Genomic DNA, 25,593 nt, shown 5'->3' on the forward strand with positions numbered 1-25,593 from the left:
TGTTCCATAGCTAACGCCGGGAAAGAATTCAGTAAATATTTAAAAAAAAAAACCACTGCATTTAGAAAATGTGTGCCAAGGCCGAATTATGTAAAGGATTTAATTCTCAACTAAATATTCTTAGTCAGTTAATATGAATTTATCAGCATGAGAGGGTTCATTAAGTTCACGTAATTTTAAATGTACTTAATTCTGTCTAAATTAATTTTTGTTACCACACGTAAATAAGGGGTTCTACAACAAAGTTCGTACTGAAAGAAAGAAGGAAATAATAAAAAAAACATTATAAAAAAGGTAACAATTTAAATTTTTTTTAAAATTTAATTTCATTAAATTGGCGCCCAATGACATGGGGCCCGAATATGCAGTGGCCACAAAATACTCATGAGATAACTAGGGAATTATTGTAGTCGAACTTTGTTGGAGAACAATTAATAATTTTTTCATGTATTGTATGTATTGCCTAACCAATATTGTGTGGTAATACCTGTATATGATTTTTTGCATGAGAACGCTATATACCCAGAGGCAAGCTGAAGAAGAGAGCTCATTATGTCAAAAAATTAATTACCTACCACAATACCAGGGGGCAGCTGCACCCAAGATAGATCACCAAAAGGTAAAGCTACAGTGTAGTTGTCCTGTGGGTAGTAAAGAAGCCTCAGTGCAGTGTTCTCGGATCATTAGTAGTGTGCTTGTTGTTAGTGTTCTTTTTTTTAAAAAAATAACAGGACATTTGAGTAGTTAGTCATTGTAGTATATAATAGGTGTGTTTCAACAAATGACCATTTCTTGTGTGATTATGTCAGTGAAACCTGAGTGTTAGGATATTTAGTTCAGATTTTGTTTCTTTTGTTGACTATGGTTAGATTGCGTAGTCAGAAAGATATAAACATGGATAATGAGCAACAGTTAGCAAGCAGTGATACCGAGTTAGAAAGTGGGGCACAAAGAAATGTTAGTGGCGTAGTTCAGGAAGTACAATGTGAGAATCTGGGGGCAGAAGGGCAAGAAGTGTTGCCACTGCCAGCCAGTGATTCAGTTGATAGTAGAAATACTGTACCACCCACAAGCTCTAGACATGGACCAGAGAGTGGTGAGGTGTTAGAAGTGCAGTCATTAAGGGTTATGTTCGAGCGCATGCTCAATTTCCAAGCTGAATTTGCACGTATGCAAGCAGAACGCGAAAGAGAACGTGATGCTAAACAAGCAGAGCGTGATCGACGCCAGCATGAGAGAGATTTGCAGTTAATGCAATCTTTGGAAGCTATGCAAAGTGAGATTGTTAGTTTGAGACAAAACTATGAAACCATACCCAAAGCGGTGAAAGAACTGAGCGAAAGAGTAGATAATATCCAAGTGGTTAACGCCAGTATCGTGTGTGAAATCAGTGTACTGGCTAACAGGATGGAACAATTAGAAATTGACACAAGCCAAATAATTGATCAGAAAATGTCGGAACAAGTGCACTTAATTGAAAACGAATTTTTAAATCAATAGCCGAGAGGGTGCACGCCGCGATTGAAGCCAAAGACGTGGGCTCCAATGCGGAGGTGCAGGGCCTAAGGGGGGCGGTGCACACCGACATTCCGCTGTGGCAGCGGGATGTCAACCGTAGTCTTGCGGATCTGGAAAACAGCTGGCTGCACAGCGATGCACAGGCATGTGCCACGCCAGCCAGGTGCAACAATGATAGGCTTATAACTACATCAGTGAAAAGTTGCGACTGCGAGACAGAACAGGCAACCAATGTTAGCGAAACAAACAAATGTCACTCCAAAATAGTGATTGAAGAAAGCCTGATTAAAAACCGACAGTTTCAGATCTTTACAACGGAGAAGAAATCTGTTCACCCTGTAGTGTTTATTAAGGGATTTAGAAACATTTTGCCTAGCGTTTGGAGTCATACACAGAAAATACAGTTCGTTATGTCTTACATACAAGGAGATGCTGCATTATGGGCAACCGAAGCAGCTGACAGTTGCGACACATATGAGCAATTTGAAAAGTCATTCTTGGCCAAATATTGGTCAACATGTATTCAGGAGAGATTACGGAAAGAGGTATATAATCCAGAGCCGTATTCTCCACGATTAGGCAATTTGCGAAAATATTTTGAGAGATACATTAATACGACCCGTTACTGGGACGAGCAGATTTCATCCCGGGATTTGATCAGACTTTTGAAATGACACTTGCCGATACACGTAAAGGAAAAACTTATACACGTACCGGAGAACGACATGGAACATTTCTTGTCTGTTCTGGACTCAATTGACCTGATTCAGGAGGATGTTAAGGCAGCCTCTGAACAGGCTAGAAGTAACGGAAACGGTTACAGAAATGGTCGAAACAACACGCCTCCACCAAATAATGGAAACGGCGGAGGTAACAACAGGAGACAAGATTATGTACAAAACGGGAATAGAGGTAGGGACCGGAACGGCAATAGTCCGCCGGTGAATAATGACCGGAAAAGGAGGTCTGATGACCGATATGAAACAGACCCACCAAGCAATAGTAGATGGAAAATGCCAGGGGGCCGTGGAACACTAATACCTATAACGATGCAATCCGAACTTGACCACAGAACCAGAGGCCCAGTCCGGACCGGCAAAACAGTGAAAGATATGACAATAACCGACCGCCACCACAAAATGCGCCAATTGCGCAACCGTGGCGGCCGACGCAACACAACTTACACATAGTGGAGGTCAGCGAAACAAAGCAGCCACACCCATCCACCAGTAATAATCCAACAAACTAGATTCAGCCGAGATACGCTCTCCATAGTCGGCTGAGGTTTGGAGTGAGAGCAGCTCGACACCGAACAATACATCGGGAATCTGTATCCTCAGGTATAATGACGGGGTACAGATGGGACATGAATTAATAACTGAACCACCCACGTGCATAAAGGAGCACAAACACAAAGTACAAGCGATAATAGAGATCAAAATTAACAATATTGATGTGCAAGCAATCGTAGATACATGTGCCACTGTCAGTGTCATGAGTATGGACTTATTCAGAGTACTGGGGAAAGAAAAGCGTATGCTGACTTTTCCTGTGAACAATTGCAAAGTCACTGGAGCCATCAGTGCACAGCGACAAATAATTAAACTCCAAGTGCGGGTAGAGATGTATATAGGGGGAGAAGCCATAGCGTGCTCATTCCTGGTAGTAAAGGGTTTAAAAGTAGCCTGCATTTTGGGGGTAGATTTTTTGAGAGAAAGGGACGCAGTAATCGACCTTTCTCGGGGAAAATTAAGTTTGATGAACGCGGCTAGGAGGATAGAATTGTCCATGCTCAGATCTGAAGAGGTACCTGTGCCTAATTGTAATGCTATTAACATTAAATGTAGGAATCAGTGGATACTACATTTAGACAATCATTCTCTAGGACAAAATCTCTATTATCCAGACCTACAAAGTGATCAATTAAAAGGAAATGTGGACGCACTTGTGAACAAAGTATCACAGTCCGAAAATTTGAACTCAATGCAACAGCAGGATTTGGTACAGTTATTATCTAACTATGCAGATGTATTTTCAGAACGACCAGGAATTGTTAAGAGGTATCAATACAGTATCGAAGTGAAGCCTCACTAAACCTACTGTCGAGCCTCATACTCCATTCCTTAGTCCAAGAAGGAAATAGTAGCTATCTCTTAGCAGATCCCCACTCAGGGAGAGTACGGGGACTGTATCCGCGTAAGGATGTGAAAATATTCCTACAGTAAATGACTAATAGTCCTATGTGTTATGTGTAAAAAAAAGGGACACCATTCTTTTGAAAATGAATGAACATTAATGATGTGTGATCTGTAGAGATAATGTACTAGTGTAGAAGTATTTAGTTATAAGAATATGATTGACTTTCTCTTTTGTTTATGAATATTTGTGTTATGTCTTCTTTTAATTAGTGTTAGCTTATACATGCTCTAAATGTCTGCACAGATAACCTGATTAGTGCAATTATTTATAGCGTTAAACTGTGACAGAGATCAGTCAGAAGGAACATTTTAGTAGTGATTAGTTTGCGTACTGCATAATATTCTATATGTGTGTCAAACTTGAAATATTTCTTGGTACAATCTTTTCTATTGTATATATATATATATATATATATATATATATATATATATATATATATATATATGTGTGTGTGTGTGTGTGTGTGTGTGTGTGTGTGTGTGTGTGTGTAGCTGTCAGATTGACAGATTCGAACCTAGAATAATATCAAGAATATGAGACCCTGAGAACTTTATTTTCAAACCAGTGTTATCAAAGAGAATAATGCACCCAGTAGTGACCCGAGGGCACCTTGGGAGGCAAACTTATTGCAAATTTAAGTAGCGCAAGGTTACGCACAAAGACGCTTCAATTGAAGCATGTGCAGATCCAATCAGTAAAAAGGAGCTAGCCTGATACAGTCCAAGTCAATTTTAGCCTACAGAGACTACACTGTAGTAACGTAGGACCCTGCAAGTAAAGTGAGACATAATTTCAAAGGAGTTATTGAACAATACGCCTGAATCCGGCTGGAATGCACAAATAAAATCTACTCGAACATAAATATAGATGATTTTTGGGCAAACTAATGCGAAATTTTAATATTTGTTACCATGTGCGCAAATATCACACACCTTGGTAAAGAGCGAACAAAGAAGTTACGAATGTGCTGTTACAAAAATTGCACAACGGACATTGTAAATGAAAAAACTTAAACAAAAGTGCAGTATTGTGTGGCAGAAACAGACAGTGACTGTTAAACCTGCAGCAATACGTCACGAGGTTGTTTTGAACAAGCAATAAGAAACTGTATCATCGCCGTGTGTGCAAGTGGACAAGGAACTAGCACGACACGAACAATGAGCCGATAACAGACGGTGGACCAAGTTAGTGTCAAACTATAACTCTTTGTGTGCCAAGGGACGCTAGGAAAGCGCATTGACTACAGAGATACGTTTTGTCCTATGGCGAAAACTTGCGTGTGACTAATGACAAGTCATGACATGGTGAAAAAATATTGTGTGCCCATAAAACGTGTTACTGTGACAACGAAACATTGTGCAAACCAGACTAGTGAAGGCCTACTGAATAATAACTGCCAATAACTGTATGCGTTCTTTCCCACAGCAGGAAAAATGCCCATAAGTATAGTACACTGTTTGTGAACTTGTTGCATGTTTGCTGGAGCACTGCAAGAAGATGTCTCACGGGCGAGCTGATATACAACGCGCATCCGGCTACCTCAGCCATGCAGCGGCCGCAGCATCCCGTAGCAGGCCAGACAGCCACACGCCTCTCCGCGCCGTAGCTGTCAACACCGTGGTCGGTGACCTACACGGAGCCGACGCGCAGCGCCGAGCGCCGCTCAACAATCACTCCGCACCGCCCACCATCTACAGCATTATTGACATATTCCAAAATATTTACACAAACTGCATAACATGTCAATGAACTCGATTTTTGATAAACATTGAACATTTATTATGTATACCCGTAAATTGACAAGAGAAAATGAACACTAACAAGTGTAGGAGATGGATTTGTAACACGTAGGTAGTGGGAACATTATGAAAAGTGACGTTGTGCTAAATGATTTCAAAAAACTAAGTGATATATCCTAGGACAAGTGACCTTGCAGTATATCGCAAAAATAATAATAACGAGTTGTTAATCACACACAACAAACTTTCGTTGAACTGTATGTGACTGTGATATTATGTAACCGTTGATAACAAACTGCTAAATCAATTCAAAAGAATGACTGTTAAAGAGACAAGATTAATCATGAACCAACTGGGATGGCTGGGCTCCGGCACAGTTTTGCCCAGGTTTCCTGTCTGCCTTCGCCCAAATGGGGGAGCCATGAACATATATAACCCTGGGACTAATTAAAAGAGCCATTCCATAAAAAAATACAGAATTGTAAAGAACGTTACTGGCACCATTGTGTCAAAGTATAGAAACTCTTTGCCAAATGCTGCCAGGTGGCAATTTAACGTTCCCTGTCAACACTCACACTATTAATAAACTAAAATATAATTGTACTATATACGCCGCTATGGAGCAATTTGTATATACTGTAATTATTTAACAGAAAATATTATTTAATTTTGTGTAAAGGACATTCGTTATTATTGTAATATTTTCTGTAGTAATATTCTCGATGTATTTATGATTGTAATATTTCTATACTCATAATGTAATTGCGAAATGTGTCAATATCTGCGATAGCAAAAATGTAAAATTCAGCCACAGAGGAAAATAATGTTGTAAGATTACAAAGAGATGTTAATGGTCAGCAATAATACAAATAACACTGCATGGTGTGCGTTCTTTGTCGTCTTCCTCGAGAGCTGAGAGAGAGAGGAACCTGTAGCGTAGCATTTTATGAATGGGTAGACTTCATTTGTCTGTATCTAGATTTAGCCGCCATTAGAGGAGAAATTACAAACCAATGTAAGTTGAATTATTGTTGTGGTCTAAATACATTATAATTTATCAAAAGTGTGTATTACTAATGTAAATTAGCTTGCCCATGTGATCTATAATATTTCTTTAAAGAATTTTCAGCATTTTTAGCAATGATCGCTGGTGTGGCTGGACAGTGCCGCGACCGAACGATTTGCAGCGGCGGCACATTTAAAAAATTGTTCCGCTCAGAAAAATTAACCAAACCCGTAAATCGGGAGCAGATAAAAATTAGCAGTGAATTAAGAAAACGTTTTTCTTTTACAGCGATCCTGAGACTGACGGAATTTATTACTAGTTTCAGATTTGTGCATTCATAGGCGGATAGTTAACGTTGAAATTTAACAATTTGTTGGTTCTTTCAAATAACTTAAATGTATAGTGAAGTGTGTTTTATCAATGATAATTAAACGTCGGCTTGGCAATATTTAACCATTTTCTGCTAATAGAGACAGTCTTGTGTTCCATAGCTAACGCTGGGAAAGAATTCAGTAAATATTAAAAAAAAACACTGCATTTAGAAAATGTGTACCAAGGCCGAATTATGTAAAGGATTTAATTCTCAACTAAATATTCTTAATCAGTTAATATGAATTTATCAGTATGAGAGGGTTCAGTAAGTTCACGTAATTTTAAATGTACTTAATTCTGTCTAAATGAATTTTTATTACCACACGTAAATAAGGGGTTCTACAACAAAGTTCGTACTGAAAGAAAGAAGGAAATAAAAAAAAATTATAAAAAAAGGTAACTATTTACTTTATTTTTTTAATTTAATTTCATTAAAGACGGAAAGTCATCGAGTAAAACAGAGGTAATATCCGGCGTTCCCCAAAGAAGTGTTATACGCCCTCTATTGTTCGTGATCTATATCAACGACATAGGAAACAATCTGAGTAACCGTCTTAGATTGATTGCAGATGATGCTGTCATTTTTCTTCTTGTAAAGTCATCAGATGATCAAAACGACTTGCAAAATGATTTAGATAAAATATCTGTATGGTTCGAAAAGTGCAATTGACCCTGAATAACGAAAAGTGTGAAGTTATTCACATGAGTACTAAAAGAAATCAGCTAAATTTCTATTACTGGGTAAGTCACACAAATCTGAAGACTGTAAATTCAACTAAATACTTAGGGATTACAATTACAAATAACTTGAATTGTAAAGGTCAAATATATAATATTGTGGGTAGAGCAAACCAAAGACTGCGATTCATTGGCAGAAGACTTGGAAGGTGCAACAGGTCTACTAAAGAGACTACCTACATCACGCTTGTGCGCCCTATTCTGGAGTATTGCTGAGCGGTGGGACTGACGGATGACATCGAAAAAATACAAAGAATGGCAGCTCGTTTTGTATTATCGCGAAATAGGGGAGATAGTGGCACAGATATGATACGTGAATTGGAGTGACAATCATTAAAACAAAGGCGTTTCTCGTTGCGACGGAATCTTCCCATGAAATTTCAATCACCAGTTTTCTCCTCCGATTGCGAAAACATTCTGTTGGCACCCACCTACATAGGAAGAAATGATCATCACGATAAAATAAGAGAAATCAGGGCTCGCACAGAAAAAATTAAGTGCTCGTTTTTCCCGCATGCCGTTCGAGAGTGGAACGGTAAAGACAGTTTGAAGGTGGTTCATTGAACCCTCTGCCAGACACTTTATTGTGAATAGCAGAGGAATCACGTAGATGTAGATGTAGACAGATAATATTTAAGTAATTTTTATTTTGCTTTTACTCAGAGACATTACACGATCAGGCAAGCATCTTCAATGAAAGGTGTCCTACAGAATCTCTCCTTACGAACTCGGCCACACAAATCATGTGGTCTATGCTGAAGCAGTGAAAAGGCTTCAAGTCACATCTCGTTGGCAGATTTGCTTATACTTCTCTGTTTTCAAAACTACAGAAAGAAATGATAAGATGACTGAAACATCGACTGTAAAAAATTATTTATTTACTAGGATTAAAACTGTCTTCCAGTGCAGTTTCGTCGTCATAGTCTTCTTCGATATCCGATGTGAATATGATAATGTACAGATTCCTGTACATGACATCCTCGCTCTTATATTTTCACATAAAGGGCTCCATACTCTATGGGAATAAACTCGACGGAGAAGCGAGGACATGAGACCACTCAATGGCTTTCTCAAGCGATGGCCCTCAGCCCACTGTTCTATACTGTGTATACTGCTGAGACTGACACCTTACAGCCACCTATTTCTGAAGTAGCACACTATTCACATAAAATGGACCTCTACTAAGAGTCCATCTTTTTGAGAAATACACCAGACCTTGCTTTCACAGTGCTGGACTGTCAGCTGTTAAAAAAAAGACTGACAAGCCAAAACATTATGACCACTGCCAACCGCGACGTTGGATGCCGCCTGCTGGCTTTTCGGGCACGTGACGTGGTAACAAAAGTTAGTAAGCGGCGCAGACACGGACGGGGGATCATCTTAGCGAAAATACGGGCTGCAAATGGGGAAATCTATTGAGGGAAACTACTTTGACAAAGGGAAGCTGGTCGACTGTTCTATGAAGTACTGTCAGCGGGCCATTTATGTGTGAAAACGTGTCTGCCAGGCGGGAATTAAAAGTCACTCAAAATATTATAGTACATTTGAACTCTTCTTTTGTTAGTCCGTGTCTGCGAAAACAAAAAAATCTGGGATTGTGGGTTTCCCTGGTGCAAAACACTTTTTGTCTTTTTTTTTAAATTCCACCGTCTTCAGCGAGTTTCTTTATTCTAAAGCATGAAAAACAAACAGTAAAACATATAATAACGCTTTTCGAAATGTCGTGTAACGATGCAAATTTTTCATATTTTAGAGTAAAGAAACCCACTGAAGACAGTAATAATCCACAAAAGCTAGTTTGGGAATTTAAAAAACAGAATTTGCATCAAGGTGGAAGCTAACTGTCATACTGAACGTGAAAAGTTTTCACATCGATGACGGCCTTTCAGCCCAGAAGTGTCAACTGAAGTGAAGCCTATAACATGAATCCACAACACACGAAAGTATTCAGCAGTGGCAGTGGGAAACATGGTATCTCTGAAGTTTTCTCAGAATACTTGGAATGTACGAGAACCTAGGCGTACTGTCGCCTCTAAGACAGTCCTTTAATGTGGTAGGACTGCTACGTTCGTCTTACGATCACAATGTAAAAAGTGTTTCAGTTACAGTGATATGTTTGATATCGTTCAGAAGAACGATGTACCATGGCAGTGTTGGTACCTTGCGATGTATCCGTAAGTGAGTCAAGACGCTGCCAGAAACAACACGACCAGGAGACTTTCCATACGCCACCGCATCATCTCTCTCACTTACGTCCGAGCGCGGTGCCGATCAGCCCATTCAGCAATCATCGCCGAAGACGACAGCATCGTATCTCTACCGAGCCAGCACTACTAAAATTACATTAGAGCTATGCATAAAAGTTTACCGTCAGTTGTACTCTACAGTAGGAGACTAGTATATTATTCAGTACCAAGTGATACGCTAATGTTCAGGAACATGAATAAATACTTACTACATACCTATGGACATGGAATGTTACAAAGTTAAGTATTTATCCAAGTTGTAACGACTCGATTTGATGTTTTATATGTCGGAGTGTCAGCTCAACACCTCCATGAGTAAATCTAAGAACCCACCATTTTACTGACGAGTGTTATTTCGTTCGGTACAACGGTAAGTAATTTCAGACTTCTTCAGGGTTACAGCTGTTTAAAATATCCAGTAGAGTGAGTACATGGATCTCCCCAAAAGGAGCAAAATGCACTCCGGTCACTTTATTAACCCGTTTTGGATCCATTGTTCGTGCCATCAGTTCACATTTTTACAGACCGGAAAAGCATCTGGCAGGACTTGAAGCTTTCTGGCAGATTAAGACTGTGCGTGGGTTGGGTTTGAAACCGGGGTCGTTTGGGTTTCACGGACAAGTGTTCTGTTGACTGAGTTATACAGGAACGTCTGACGGCTCAAATGGCTCTGAGCACTATGGGACTTAACATCTGAGGTCATCAGTCCCCTAGAACTAAGACCTCCTTAAACCTAACTAACCTAAGGACATCGCACATAACCATGCCCGAGGCAGGATTCGAACCTGCGACCATAACAGTCACACGGTTCCGGACTGAAACGCCTAGAACCGCTCGGCCACCGCGGCCGGGTCAGACGACTCGCCCTAACAGCTTCACTTCCGCCAGTTTCCCAATTTCCTTAAGCGTATACTGTGCCGCAGAATGAAAATACTTTCTGGAATCAATGCCCTAGTCTACGGCTCAGCCATTTCACCACAGTATTCTTTATTCCAGGAATCCTAGTCCCGCAAGGTATGCAGGAGAACTTCTGTGAAGTTCTGGAGGGAGGAGGTGAGATGATGGGGGAAGTGAAGCTGTGAGTTCTGGTTGTGAGGCTCGTCGGTGCAGTACTTGCCCGTGAAAATCGACGGCACTAAACTCGAATCGCAACCACATCCTCAGTTGTAATCTTCCAGGTGGATTCAAATCACCGCACACTCCGATGCAGAATGAAAATTCAATACGTGACTTGGATGGGATGTTGTTGGCATCATGTGTTAATTCGTGGGATATAGGTCAAAGTAACAGCAATGAACGAGATGTCGCTTTTGACAGAAGTGTCTGTAGAAAAAAAGTTGGATCTCTTAGCCAAAAGCTACTGGACAACACAATTAAACCATCACTTTTTCGAAACCATCTAACTCTATCCCATTAGGAACCCCAAGTTTGAAATTAGGCTCAAAGGTGCCTCGTGCCTCCCTCTATAATGGTACAAAAGCGTGGAAGACATATGGAATCGGAGTATGTCTAGCAGTTGTCTGTGGTCTGTGAGCAGGCACCTATAACTACTTTGCAGACTGTCTCTGTAAAGGCATATTTTTAAAGTTCTTAATAAAGGTGGACGGTTGCAACCGAGGGTGTTGGCGACACAAGGGAGGGTTCTTCGAGGGATCCTTTGATGTTTTATACAAGCATGTGTCACTCAAATAATATCTTTCAACCCCCCTTCCTCGTAATGACCTCACAGGAGTGCCGAAAATGCCTAAGCATCCTTTGCTGCTTTGGGTCACGTTCATAATACGTCAAATGGTTTTGATTGGTCCCTAATGGTTACAGCCCGTACACGATAGTAAAAATTACGGTCACGCTGCACCCAAAAGAGGTACTATCACATTCAATGGGACGCAACCCCTCAATGTTGTTAGAGAAGGGTTGAAACGTCTCCGGGTGTCAGAAGTTTCACACATTGTCAAGAATGTCTTCCTGTTGCTCACAACACTGCCAACTGTCGTTTGTGATCGCGAAATGTGTGGGAATCAACACCCCAAGGAAAAGGAAGGTTTCATTGATGCCATTTACGTCATCCTCTGAGATCTGTTTTGTGTCCATTCTGTGAGGCGGTGTGTCTGAAATGTTTTCCTCGGCCACACATACGAAAATAGCGTTATTTCAACGTAGGGCGTCGTGGTTTTGATATCCACATCAAAGGCTTCAAAACAAGGAGTGAAATATGGATAAGAGAGCCAATGTGATATCATTGTCCCGTCTTACAGGTCAGATGAACTTCACAGTTGTAGTCCCCATTTTTTTTTTTTTTTTTTTTTTTTTTTTACCGACACTGCTGTTTCAAGCGCTGTCGTGTCTGTGGGTGACGTCGCAGGGTGCCACACTTTTGCACCTTTACAGTGGGAGGTTACTGTAACCTTTAATAAAATTTCAAACTTCTATGTCGCAAAGGAAAGTAGCTACGGCGTTCCGAAAAAGTGATCCTTTAATTTGTTGCTCAGTGTATTTCCCACCTGTTATTGGCACGTTTTTCTGTTATAACATACCGAAGTGGTATTTTTTGTATTGCGACACGTATTATCAGGTGACATGTGGCACAGCAATCGATTCCAAACTATAGCCAGCCTCCACAGTGCATTATGAAGAACAAGCTCTGTACTCCAGGACGTTTCGTCCGTCTTGTTTACTGCATTTAAAATATCTTCTTCAAATGGCTTCAGGCTACTTCTACAGGGAGCTTACAATTAAACTTTCGCCGTTTGAGAGGACCCCCACGAAACACGAGAGATCGTAGGACAATGAAACTTAGCCGAAACACTTGTAAGGACGTGGGGAAGAGAAATAACGAATGAACCATTCAAAGGATCACATTTTAATTTCTACGTGAGAGCAATATTTTTTCGTTGCGTAATGTGATTAAGTTCCAGGTTACAACAACTGGTCAAAGTGACGACCACCTCCATCCACGACAGCCTGTAATGGCACTACAGATCGTTCTTCGTTTGCCGAAAACATCTCAGTTCCTTCCTCTTAATGCATACCTTCAACCACCAACATGAACTAGTCTCCAGTTGATAAATTCTGTCCTTCCGGTAACGGCACGTACAGAAATCACTCAGGCTCAAATCTGGAGACATTGGTGCCCATGCAGTTTTGAATGATCGGCCAATGAATTGGTTTTCTCCAAATGTGCTACGGAGTAACCGAGTGACCTCACGAGTGATGCGTCGATACTCGCGCAGAGCAGGAGCGCTGGTGCTTTTGTTTTGATAAAACAGCTTCATGAGTAAAGTTCATCTTTCCCAGACTCATGTGGGCTGTCTTCAGTGTAATGGGCACTGAAGCTTGTGTCTTATCCCCACGTCGCCAAACCAACAGCAGGGCCTAACAGCAAATCATGGCACTCGCACTACTAACAACGCAAATCCTGCACCACACCAGACTACACGACAGACGGAAAATAAGCAAATAACAGTCGTAAGACCGACAGTGAAACTAAACTTTTCTCTACGTCCAGAGGCACAGAATGGGAGGACAGATAGCGAGTTTTCATGTAATCACTGCTCGAATTACGTTCCTGTTCTTTCACTCATGTTGTTTTCACTGTTTCCTTCCTTGTCTACAGTAGCCATCGGAGCGAACTGCACCAGATCCGTCACTGAATACGAATTTTTGATTGAGGCACATGGGTAACAGCAGGTATTAAGAAGTCCTCCCAAACACATGAGTAGCTCAGTTCCATGAAAAAGAGGCGCAGTGATCCAGAATTCTTAAATTTCCATCATAGATACAAAAAGATTTATAGGCAGGTGATGATTGCTGCAAAAAAGTTATTTAATGACAAAATAATATATAATGCAGAGAATAAAAGCGAAGCAGTCTGAAACGTTATAACAGAAGGAAACGGGGAGAGGCAAACAAACGCAGAATAACATATTGCTAAGGCAGGGTGATAAGGTAATAAATGATCCACAGCATTTAGTAAACTATGTAAACGAGCATTTTTCAAGAATTGCAGAGAAGTTCCAGCAAAAATTCACCAAATCAAATGTAACACCTGAAAATAATGCTGCAATAAATACAGTGATGTTACTTCTAATCACAGAGAATGAAATCAAAAAAACTGTTCAAAAAATAAAAAGTCAGCAGGCTTAGATGAAGTACCAATATGTGTACTGAAACAATTCATAGAGATTATATAAGGCCCCTTTAACAAGTATAATAAATGAATCCTTCACATCAGGGACTTTTCCAGGGCAGTTAGAACAGGCAAGCGTTGTGCCTTTACTTAAGAACGGTAATGCAGAAAACATAGAAAATTACCAGCCCATTTGCCTGCTGTCACCAGCCTCAAAAAAAAAAAATAGAAGCAATTATGAAAGACAGACTAATGAATTACCTGAATAACTACAATCTTTTAAGCGAATAACAGTTTGGTTTCCAAAGTGGCAAAAATACGGTGTCCGCTATAGTAAAATTCACAAAAGTTGTGCTTGATGGTCATGGCAAAGATGAGTGTGTCACAGGCATATTTTGCTACCTTTCTAAGGCCTTTAATACATACGTTCACAAGATTCCATTAAATATATTAAAACCATTAAGAATAAGAGGGGTAGCCAATGACTGGTTTCGATCATACCTAGGATAAAGGGCACAAAGGGTAGAGATAATACTTCAAATAGATATGAACATTTAGTAAAAGATTTATCAGAACCAAAATACATTAATGTAGGGGTTCATCACGGTAGCATATTAGGACCAATACCGTTACTAATATACATCAATGGCTTTCCCAGTAGTGTTACTCATGGTGAAAAAAGTCTCTTCGCTGATGACAGCAATATTATAGTCACTGAGAAAACAAGAGAACTCCTTGCAGAGAAAGCAAATGAAGCTCTCAAGGAAGTTTACGACTGGTCAATAAGCAATAAAGTGACACTGAACATAAAGAAAACTAATGCCATGAATTTCAGTTTGAAGAGGGAAAATGACAATCTTAAATTAAATGTAGATGGCATCTCTATAGAGTGTGTAGAAAGTGCAAAATTTCTCGGAATCAATATTTCTTTTCCGTTGGAGTGGTGTGAACACGCATAGGTACTTGCAAACGCAATGTCATCAGCATGTTATGCCCCTAGAATCCTATCATCAGTGTGAAACATGCAATGTATGCTATGTACATACTATTCATATGCACACTCAATTCTTAGCTATGGCATTCTGCTTTGGGGAACAAATGCACAAAATATGTATCTAATTTTCAAACTCCAGAAAAGAGCCATGAGAATAATAAACAAAAATAGTAGTTGAGCTTATTGTAACGATCTGTTCAAAACACTGGGGATACATTTACGAGTCAGCTGTACACATCAAAAATAACATTGGTAATTACTACACAAACAGCTCTATCCATAATGAGATTTTCACTCTGCAGCGGAGTGTGCGCTGATATGAAACTTCCCGGCAGATTAAAATTGTGTGCGCACACTCCGCTGCAGAGTGAAAATCTCATTCTAGAAACATCCCCCAGGCTGTGGCTAAGCCATGTCTCCGCAATATCCGTTCTTTCAGGAGTGCTAGTTCTGCAAGGTTCGCAGGAGAGCTTCTGTAAAGTTTGGAAGGTAGGAGACGAGGTACTGGCAGAAGTAAAGCTGTGAGCACGGGGCATGAGTCGTGCTTGGGTAGCTCAGTTGGTAGAGCACTTGCCCGCGAAAGGCAAAGGTCCCGAGTTCGAGTCTCGGTCCGGCACACAGTTTTCATCTGCCAGGAAGTTTCAGCTCTATCCATGATAGTGGGATAAGAGCTAGACTCAACTTACATTTGCCAAGAAAAAATAAACATAAAACTCAAAACAGCATTTTCTACCAATAAATAAAACTGTACAATAAATTACCAAAAGAGATAGAAGAAATTGCAAAAATACACTTACTTAAAAAGGCAACAAAGAGTACCTGTTATGCAATACATTTTATACATTGAAGAATTGCTTAGATAAAGCAGAGTAGGGGTTTGGTAAAAAAAGTGTTACACAAATAAATAATAATAATGATTATAAAACATCTAAAATTCCACATAACACCTTCAGACTATGTTTTTTCCATATTTTTTCCTTTTTCGAAAAAGGGTACGCGTAGCACAACACTAACACTTCTTCCTCTTTCTGAGCCCAACGTCTCACTCATTATAGAGGGATGCTGACTCAGTTTTTCAGGATAACAAATAGAAAACTGTGGTACAGAAAATGGCCCAAAGATCACCAGTGTGTGTAGTGTGTGTGTGTGTGTGTGTGTGTGTGTGTGTGTGTGTGTTTGTGTTAGTGCAAATGCAAATAGGAAATTGCGGTACAGAAAATGGCCCAGAGATCGCCAGTGTGTTTGTGAGTGTGCGTGTGTGTGTGTGTGTGTGTATGTGTGTGTGTGTGTGTGTGTGTGTGTGTGTATGTGTGTGTGTGTTAGTGTGTATAGTGAGTGAAGTGTTATGAAACAATGTGCGTATAGTGTGTGCAGTGACTCGTAATGAGATATGCGTGAGCAGTGTGTCATTACAATTTTTTATAAGTTATTTGTAAAAGTAGTATTGTATACCAGGAGTATATCTAATTATTGCCTCTAACTAGAAGTCTGTAAATGTATGTGTACATGAAACTGCTTATTTTAAATTGATCTAATCTTGCAGATTCTTTGTCATGTCCTATATCCTTTTAAACGAAGATCTACAGATGAATAAAGCTACTATTACTTTTGCTGCTTCTACTATTAGACCAGGTGCATGGTCACCGATGTACGAGTGCGTGCAGCGGCGTGTTGCAACGTAGTGCTTCCGAGTTTTTATGTGTAAATTCTTAAATATTTTTAAATACAACAATCGTAACTAAAATTCTACATCGTTATTCTCCATGTGTACGTATTTACAGCCTGTAGAGGACTCCGAATTGTAGAATCTAACATGTGCGCTGTGTAACGTAATTACGTCGGTGCGTGAAAAACAGCATGCTGTATTCGAGTTCGGAATTCGAAGAGTTCATCCGCATGTGGAACATCCACTCCTTCGGCGTGACGTTGCCAGTCCACAAATGAGCAATGCGACACCTGCAACAATCTCACACCTGCGGTTCTCTGTCATCGATCATCCTCCATACAGTCCTGACTTGACCGCATCCACTTTTCATCTGTTTCCCTAGCTTTAAGAACACGTTCGAGGATTACATTTTGATAGTGATGAAGCGGTGCAAGCAGAGGTGAGGTTGTGGCTTCGTCAGCAAAGTCAAACGTTCCACAGTGAAGGTAATAACAAACTGGTCTCTTGTTATGAGAAATGTGTTCGTCACTAGGGCAACTATGCTGAGAAATAAAAATGTAGACATGAAGAATGAAGATGTAGAATTTTAATAACGTTTCTTTTATTTAAAAAGCTTTAAGCATTTTCGCATAAGAAATTGGGAGGCTCTACTTTTCAGCACGCCCTCGAAAAAGACTGTCGTATTGCGTAGTCCACCTGAGAAACTGAATTATATTTTTGTGTATTTCATTATTAGGTATTTAAGACGTGAATACACTCACCATTTGTGTGTTTCAAATGTTTAAGCTGCAGTCCTACGCACTTCTATGTGCGTGAGATTGACACCTAGAAAGGTAATAGTGGTAAAATGCTAAGGACGTTTATTAAGTAATACAACACATTTTCCTCTGGCATTGGCGCGTGGGGTACTCTTGTCACGGTCCGCGCGGCTCCCCCCTTCGGAGGTTCGAGTACTGCCTTGGGCATGGGTGTGCTTGTCACGCATAGCGTAAGTTTGTTTAAGTTAGATTAAGTAGTGTGTAAGCTTAGGGACCGATGACGTCAGCAGTTTGGTCCCTTAAGTCCTTACCACAAATTTCCAATTTCTCCGCCAATTTCGGTTGAAAACATGCAGGATTTATTGTGGGACGTAGTGTAATGTTCCTGTTTCAGCCTCTACGTTCAGGAAGTTCCGATGGGTAGTGGCGCTATACGTAGCCCTCGAAACGACGTCTGTAACGGAGATGTGTTCCAAGCGGAAAGCTGTCGTTGACTTCTTATGGTGGAAAACCAGGCATCGCAGATATTCACAGGTGCTTGGAGAATGTCTACGGAGGCCTGGCAGTGAACAAAAGCACGGTGAGTCATTGGACAAAGTGTGTGTCTCCATCGCAACAAGCTTGTGCAAACCTGTCCAATCTCCAATATGCAGGCATAACACAAACATCTGTGCTACTCGCCGAAATTAAAGAAAGAACTTCACCGTGGTCATCACAAAAATGGAAACTAACTTCTACTTGTACATGACAAAGGAAGGCCTCACACCAGCCTGCGCACCCGAGAATAGCTGACAAAACTTCATTGCACTGTTCTTCCACATCCACCCTACAGATCGGACTTCCATCTGTTTGGCCAATGAAGGGTGCACTACGAGAGAGCAGTACTTGGGTGAAGGGACGATTATTGATGCAGCAAAATGTTGGCTTCGAGGTCGATAAATAAAGTGGTTCCATGCGGGAATAAAGGTCATCCCAGTAAGGTTGTGTAAGGCCGTCGTATTGAACGGAGTTTATGTTGAAAAATAGGTTTTTGTAACCAAAAAATGTTGAGAGTAAATGGTACATTGGAATCCTGAATAGAAGCAAACTGCTTAAAAAAAAAAAAGAAAAAAATTCAAACTTTTTCATCATTATTTGCAATAAACTGGGCTTGACGTAACATTTTTTTGATATCATTGCGAAATGCAACTGTAATTGACGTAATTTAATTCCATATTTATTATATTCATTTTTATTTTCGCGGACGTTGCACAGTGCAAAGAGCATATTTTCCAGTCCTTAACTCACATTAGAGGTGCTCAATAGTGTTTGTTACTCCCCAAATGTCAGTAGGTACATGCTATTAACTGACGTCACTGACACGAATTGCCAGGGAATGCGCGGCACCAGCCCGCTTCGGAGATATATTTATTTAGTTGCCTCCCTGCAGGCGCAAACAAATCCTATGGGAGAAAATGGAAGGGCTGAGCTCTCTACCCGTATAGGCACCCTCTGGAAACATGCCGTAATGGGCAGCGCAGTTCGAAACTTGAAGAGATGCTCTATTCAGTGGTATGTGTGATTTCTCTTTTCTACCGGTAGTTTCCGCACAATATTCTTCTGAAACATAGGCGGACAATGAAAGACATTTAGTCTTTCATCGTCAATATGTGTGGTACTCAATGTCTCTATACCATACAACGCCAGTGGAAATACACTATCCAGTCACCTTAATGTGACTCTGTGTTTAAAGCATGAATAACCACCTTTTGTACCTCAGAGCGCTGCGAGATGTGCAGGAAATGAGTCAATGAGGTTGTGGAAGTTACCGACAGAGATGTGGATTCATGCTGACTCCAGAGCCTAGGCCAGTTGTGCTTGAGTTGTCGGTTCAGAATCCCTTGCGCGAGCAGCCTAATTGAGATGATCCCACAGATTCCCAATTGAGTTTAAACCCGGGGAGTTTGACGGCCAGGGAAGTACGATAAATTCATCCTGGTGTTCTTCAAACCACGCACGTATATTGCGAACTTCGTAACATGTTACACTGTCTTGCTGGTATATTTCATTGCTCCGAGGAAAAACAAACTACATGTAAGGGTGGACATAGTCCCCAAGGATAGATGGAAATGGAAATGAGTGTTTGGCGTCATTGGCTGGAAGGCCCTTTGGGGAGCAGGTCCGGCCGCCGTGGTACAGGTCTTATTACATTCGACGCCACATTGGGCGACCTGCGCGCCGAATGGGGATGATATGATGATGAAGACAACACCCAGTCACTGAGCAGAGAAAATTCCCCAGCCTAGCCGGGAATCGAACCCGGGCCCGTAGGACTGCAATCCGTCACGCTGACCACGCAGCTATAGGGCGGACCTCAAGGATAGATGAATACTTGTGATGGTCCACTATGCCCTCCAGAATTACGAAATCACCCAAAGAATGCCACGAAAACATTCCTCAGACCACAAAACTGAGTCCTCCAGCCTGCACACATCCGATTGGTTACGGGGTGTTTGCTTTCAGACGTTTCACGTCTTATATACCAGCGCCCATTTGTCATCTAAAAGGCCACATGTCACCAATTAGTAGACGTCCAGTTGTGGTTTTGGCGTTCAAATCCTAGCCATCGTAGCCGATCAACAGCAGTCAGCTTGCGGGCGTGAAACAAGCGCCTACTGCCGTGTACCATAAGCAGCAATTTCTCTGGAAGGCCACTGAGCCCCTTGTCTCATCTGGGCGGTCAGTTGCTTAACATTTGCACGTCTATTCACCCGTAAACATATCCGCAGCCATTGTTCATCTCTGTCTCCTATAGCCCATGGTGCACCACTGTTATCTCAGCACCAATTTTGGTTAGCGCTGCTTTGCCATGCACAGTACACTTTAACCTTGACGACACACAAGCAGCTTACAAATTTAGCCGTTTCGCAAATTTCTCACCCTTGGTCGGATAGCCAATTATCATGCTGTTTTGGACGTAAGATAAATCACTCCATTTCCACAATACGACAACGATAGCACTATTATCCGCGTCCCCCGACACGCCTTATATAACTTCCACTTCTAGTGCTACTACCTGCCGTCTGTGAGTGCTCATTTCACGTTGACGCCGAACATAGATGGTCGTCACATTAATGTGACTGGACCAGGTAGTATTGAATTATATACCTTGAATCTGGTTAAGCTCGAGAGAATGTTTGAACTCATCATCTGTTTAATGCTCAATTTTAAGCATTAATTATTATCTTCAGTTGAAAGTTTCTGTGGCAGTTAAATTAGGAACCCAGGTATTTCAAGTTTTTTTCTTTGGTCACACTCAGATCTCCAACTTGAAACGGAACGCATTGAATGGGAATCCTCGAGTAAGGTTTTCCACCCAGTATATGTCGAGAATGGCCTTGCCGCAGTGGATACACCGGTTCCCGTGAGATCACCAAAGTTAAGTGCTGTCGGGCGTGGCCGGCACTTGGATGGGTGACCATCCAGCCGCCATGCGCTGTTGCCATTTTTCGGGGTGCACTCAGCCTCGTGATGCCAATTGATGAGCTACTCGACCGAATAGTAGCGGCTCCGATCAAAGAAAACCATCATAACGACCGGGAGCGCGGTGTGCTGACCACACGCCCCTCCTATCCGCATCCTCAACTGAGGATGACACGGCGGTCGGATGGTCCCGATGGGCCACTTGTAGCATGAAGACGGAGTGCTTTATATGTCGAGACCTTAAGGAACAGCAAGTACTACGGACTATATGAAATGAAGTAGCAGCAAATCACTGTGCTGAAAATGAAAGCTATAAGACTTCAGTGAGCAGTGCATGTGGTTCGCATAGTCAATCACTGTAGAGCCAAAGTAGTGCTGGTGGGACGATCTGAAGGATAACGTCTACGTACCAGCCACTGGAGGCACATTGTGAGGTCAGCACATAATCTTAAAGGTCGAGGAGGGCCGGATAAATATGTAAGTACCGACCATCTACAAATTAAAAAGTGACTATCTTCGGTAATGAGCACATAAAAGTTCCTTGTAACAATAAACGTTATGAAAGATACCAGAAGATTCGCATTTTACGCCGTACAGTATTTTCAAGTCAAATATCATCTCATTAAAGCCAAATATTTGTCATAATGGTTCAAATGGCTCTGAGCACTATGGGACTCAACTGCTGTGGTCATGTCCCCTAGAACTTAGAACTACTTAAACCTAACTAACCTAGACATCACACACATCCATGCCCGAGGCAGGATTCGAACCTGCGACCGTAGCAGTCGCACGGTTCCGGACTGCGCGCCTAGAACCGCGAGACCACCGCGGCCGGCATTTGTCATACTTATTCATAGTATTTGCCACGGCTGTCAAGAAAAGAATTTCACAGTTTATTGTCAGCATATTGTACAATATTCAACCGTTGTTAAGCTGAAGTTCTAACACTCAACCATTGTTACGCTAAAGTTCTAACACTTTGCAGAAAAGTTGTAAGAACTTTACAGTGCTTGTTAGTGTGTCAGCTTTGTCAACAAGAAAAAACGGTTGCATACTTCTTAACTAGAACGAAATTCACAGTCATAAATGAATGGATTACTTATCATTCTATTCTACTCGGCAATTGGTCGACCATTATGAAACAATGCAGAAAAATGGCCATACACATAGTATGCTTCACCATATGCTTAATGCTCTTATTTCCTTATTTAACTTCCAGGGCTCACAAAAATTCACGAAAATGATTACGACAGTTACGCTGGGTTAATGTATTGCTCGATCCACCGAATATTTTGCAGAACAGCTAGCTGCACGAACTGCACATCGTCTCCATTAGGTCTCACTGGTTAATAGGAGTACAATAATAGTTTCTTTCACACTGTTGAATCAAAGCTGTACGTGAGACATTTACAAACAACAGGCCATGAAAGATGAAATGTGTTTGTAATTTAATGATCACTGTGACGTCTATTCATGTTGAGAAAGTCAGAGATTTGTGAGAGAGTGAGACTAAACCAGCTGATCATCACCTACAACAGAGACTTTTCTCGCCCACAATTAGTTAGTTACTTAGTTACGTGTTCCACTGATCAACCTCACGGTAACAGATACAATGTGTAACATGTCAAGTGCATAAGAAATACACACATGAATGAAGTTTTTTTTTCTTTTTTTAAGCTTAAAAGTTTTATTACCTCCCCATTCCCTTAAATTGCACAATATTCTTATATTATACCTATATATTTATTTATTCCTATTCAAGAATTCATCTACGGTATGGAGAGAATTATCAAGGAGATATGATTTCAGTTTATTTTCAAAACTGTTGCTGCTGTCTTTCAGACATATCATTTCATCTGGTAATTTAACGAAAAGTTTCACAGCAGCATATTTTACTCCTTTCCGTGCAAGAGATAGGTTAAGCAGAGGCTAGTGTAAGTCTTTCTTTCTTCTTTTATTACAATCATGAATATCACTGTCATTTTTAAACTGGTCCATGTTGTTGAGAAGAAAGTGGTTGAGGGAAAAACACCGAAAAATTACATTTGGTCGGCGAGAGACCAGATCCTCGCGAAGTCCAAAACAACTGCAAAGCTTTGCTCGATTGCCTGTATATGTTAATTTAATTTATCGCCGGCCGAAGTGGCCGTGCGGTTCTAGGCGCTGCAGTCTGGAAACGCGAGACCGCTACGATCGCAGGTTCGAATCCTGCCTCGGGCATGGATGTGTGTGATGTCCTTAGTTAGGTTTAACTAGTTCTAAGTTCTAGGGGACTAATGACCTCAGAAGTTGAGTCCCATAGTGCTCAGAGCCATTTGAACCATTTTTTTAAATTTATCTTTTATATGTTGAAACATTGAGAGGTTCATGGATGACATGTGTCAGTAATTTATTACTTTTTATGGTTATTATTTAACGTTGAACTTTTATAGCTTTAACAGTGATTTTGTGGAAGAATGTCGGCTATTGATATATGCGTTATTATATTTCGAGTATACATTTAGCTAATGGGAATGTACTTGGACATCATCATATAAGGAAACATACAGTACTTTTCTATGGAATAGAATAGGATATTTCGGTACAGACTATTGTGTTAAATTAGCTGCTAATTTCGTCTTCTGTTTTGCAAATTAGAAAATGGGTACCATACACAGATTTCTTATTGACTTAAATTTAACTTATGGGTCAGTCCTAATATTTTGCCCTCTTCTAGATTGCCACACTACAAATATCAGTCAGTCCTGAATTACCGTCTAAAAAAAGTTAACTAAATGTCATGTTATGGAAAGGAATAAACCGTTCCTTACATAAAAGTATCCGTCAGAGACGCCCAGTGTAACGATCACATAACAACTAAAACCGTATTTCCTCAAAAAATTAAGAAACTAAGAATAAAAATTTATTAATTTAAGACGAGAAGTATTTCCACATGAAAACAATGTCCACGAGTAGAGAGATGTATGGAGGAAGATTACAGTGTTTTTGAATTATTTTCCTAGTCAGTGCTTTACAATTTGAATATAAGTCTACAATTATTGACGACCATTTGTGGACATTTATAGAAATATCCAAATAGTGCTTTCCTGTCAGTAAAAGTGGAAATCACAAGCATAAAATAACTGTAATAAGGAAGATAGTTTAAGGAACTGGTATTAGTCTATCATTATGTTTATTAAAGTAATTTGGGAAAATCACAGTAAATCTGAATGTGTGGCACTTTTGGGATCAGAAACAGGCCCTCTGTGAATTCAAATACAGTGTCCTATAGTTGCAACACTCACTTGGTTGATGTAATGTGAATGCACAGTGAACTGTCATGGATCTCTCAAACTGTTCACCGGAATGTTGACAATTCTGGAAAACAATAGAGCTTTATTTACAAATTATGTAAAACTTATTCATGTACAATCCCATATACAGATGCGCTTTATCACTGCGCTCAACTGAAATTCGCAAGATACAGGGACATTAACTATTAACGACACAAACTAAATTCCTTTTTATCGTATGAACGAACTTTTCTGTCACATGACGATGATATGCCTTTTATTGATGCATTCACTTTTCAACTTAAAACTAAATGTGTTAAAAAATAACGGACTGTATTTTACTTAACAATAACTTTTTTTCCAAAATTCATAATACATTTGAGACCATAACATATACATACATAAATATATCATTTATCGTAATATCTTAAGTTCGCTTAGTATTATCTGTCACCACACCCAGACTAAAGTAAAATACTTGCTCTGATTGCTCAAAAAATCGAATCTGATTCTTAGTTGACTGGCAAGTTAGTATCACAAAAGTTTCTTCACATACCTTCCAGCCGATCATGACATGGATGACTTTTCCGAAAGGACAGTCAGAAGTTTCTTACCAACCGCCTCTAACAGTGATACTGACTGGGACATTTCAAATCCAACATTTACAGATTTTTGTGTAGGAACTTCCATTTAGCACCCATTATGTTGTGATAAGAAACTGAAAGAACTGCTATTCTGATGGGATTTGTGTGAAAATTAACAAAAAGTGAGTAAAATCTTTACGTATTTTATAGGTGAATGAACTGTTAAGTTTTCTGAAGTGGTAGTCTGACGTATGGTGTATCCTCTCTCTCTCTCTCCCCCCCATATATATATATATATATATATATATATATATATATATATATATATATATGGGAAAAACTTGCATTTATTTCAGTATGACTTGCACCCTGAAATTAATAAACAGTAATTTTCCATGACTGCTATCTAAAACGTAAAGAAAATATTTCAGATTTCTGAAGACAGCTGCAGATTTAAGGAGAGCAGGAACAAAAGGAACGGAAACGCCGATGATGAGAAGAAGGTCTACCCAGATCGCTCTATTCTGTTTGCGGATTCGTCTTCCATGGAAGAAGAAGACGGTGAGGAAGAGGAGGAGGATGAGGAGGAGGTTGAGGAGGAAGAGGAGTTGTTTGCCGCCCCGTTTGATGACTCTCCGCCGAGAGGTGGACCAACACGTGGCACCAGAAGCTCGATGGGTTCTGTCGTGCTCACTGGAGCGTTGATGTCCAGCCGCAGTTTGGCAGCAACGAATGGCTTGGCGGCTTCCACAAGCTGCTGCTTCCTCTCTGCTGCGTTCTGTGGGCGTACGAGAAACAACAATACTATGTTTAGTCGATGAAACAGCAGATCAGTCTCAGGCGACAGACGAGTTCAACTGTCAGTTGAAGAGATGCTGTAAGATAAGTGTCAACAGAAGTAAAACAATGGTTG

The 25,593-nt window shown here is 40.5% G+C and overlaps 1 protein-coding gene across 1 annotated transcript in view; it reads right to left on the reverse strand.

Moving 5' to 3' along the window:
* Positions 1-24,982: 24,982 nt before the first annotated feature.
* LOC126473795 (uncharacterized) overlaps positions 24,983-25,593 on the reverse strand; it is a 45,766-nt gene continuing 45,155 nt past the window's right edge. Inside the window, exon 6 of the mRNA XM_050101072.1 lies at positions 24,983-25,458. Coding sequence (XP_049957029.1) covers positions 25,186-25,458 — 273 coding nt within the window. The 3' untranslated portion in view covers positions 24,983-25,185. The remainder of the gene's footprint in view (positions 25,459-25,593) is intronic.

Source organism: Schistocerca serialis, chromosome 4 (genome assembly GCF_023864345.2).
Source record: "Schistocerca serialis cubense isolate TAMUIC-IGC-003099 chromosome 4, iqSchSeri2.2, whole genome shotgun sequence".
In the NCBI taxonomy this organism is placed as follows: Eukaryota; Metazoa; Arthropoda; class Insecta; order Orthoptera; family Acrididae; genus Schistocerca; species Schistocerca serialis.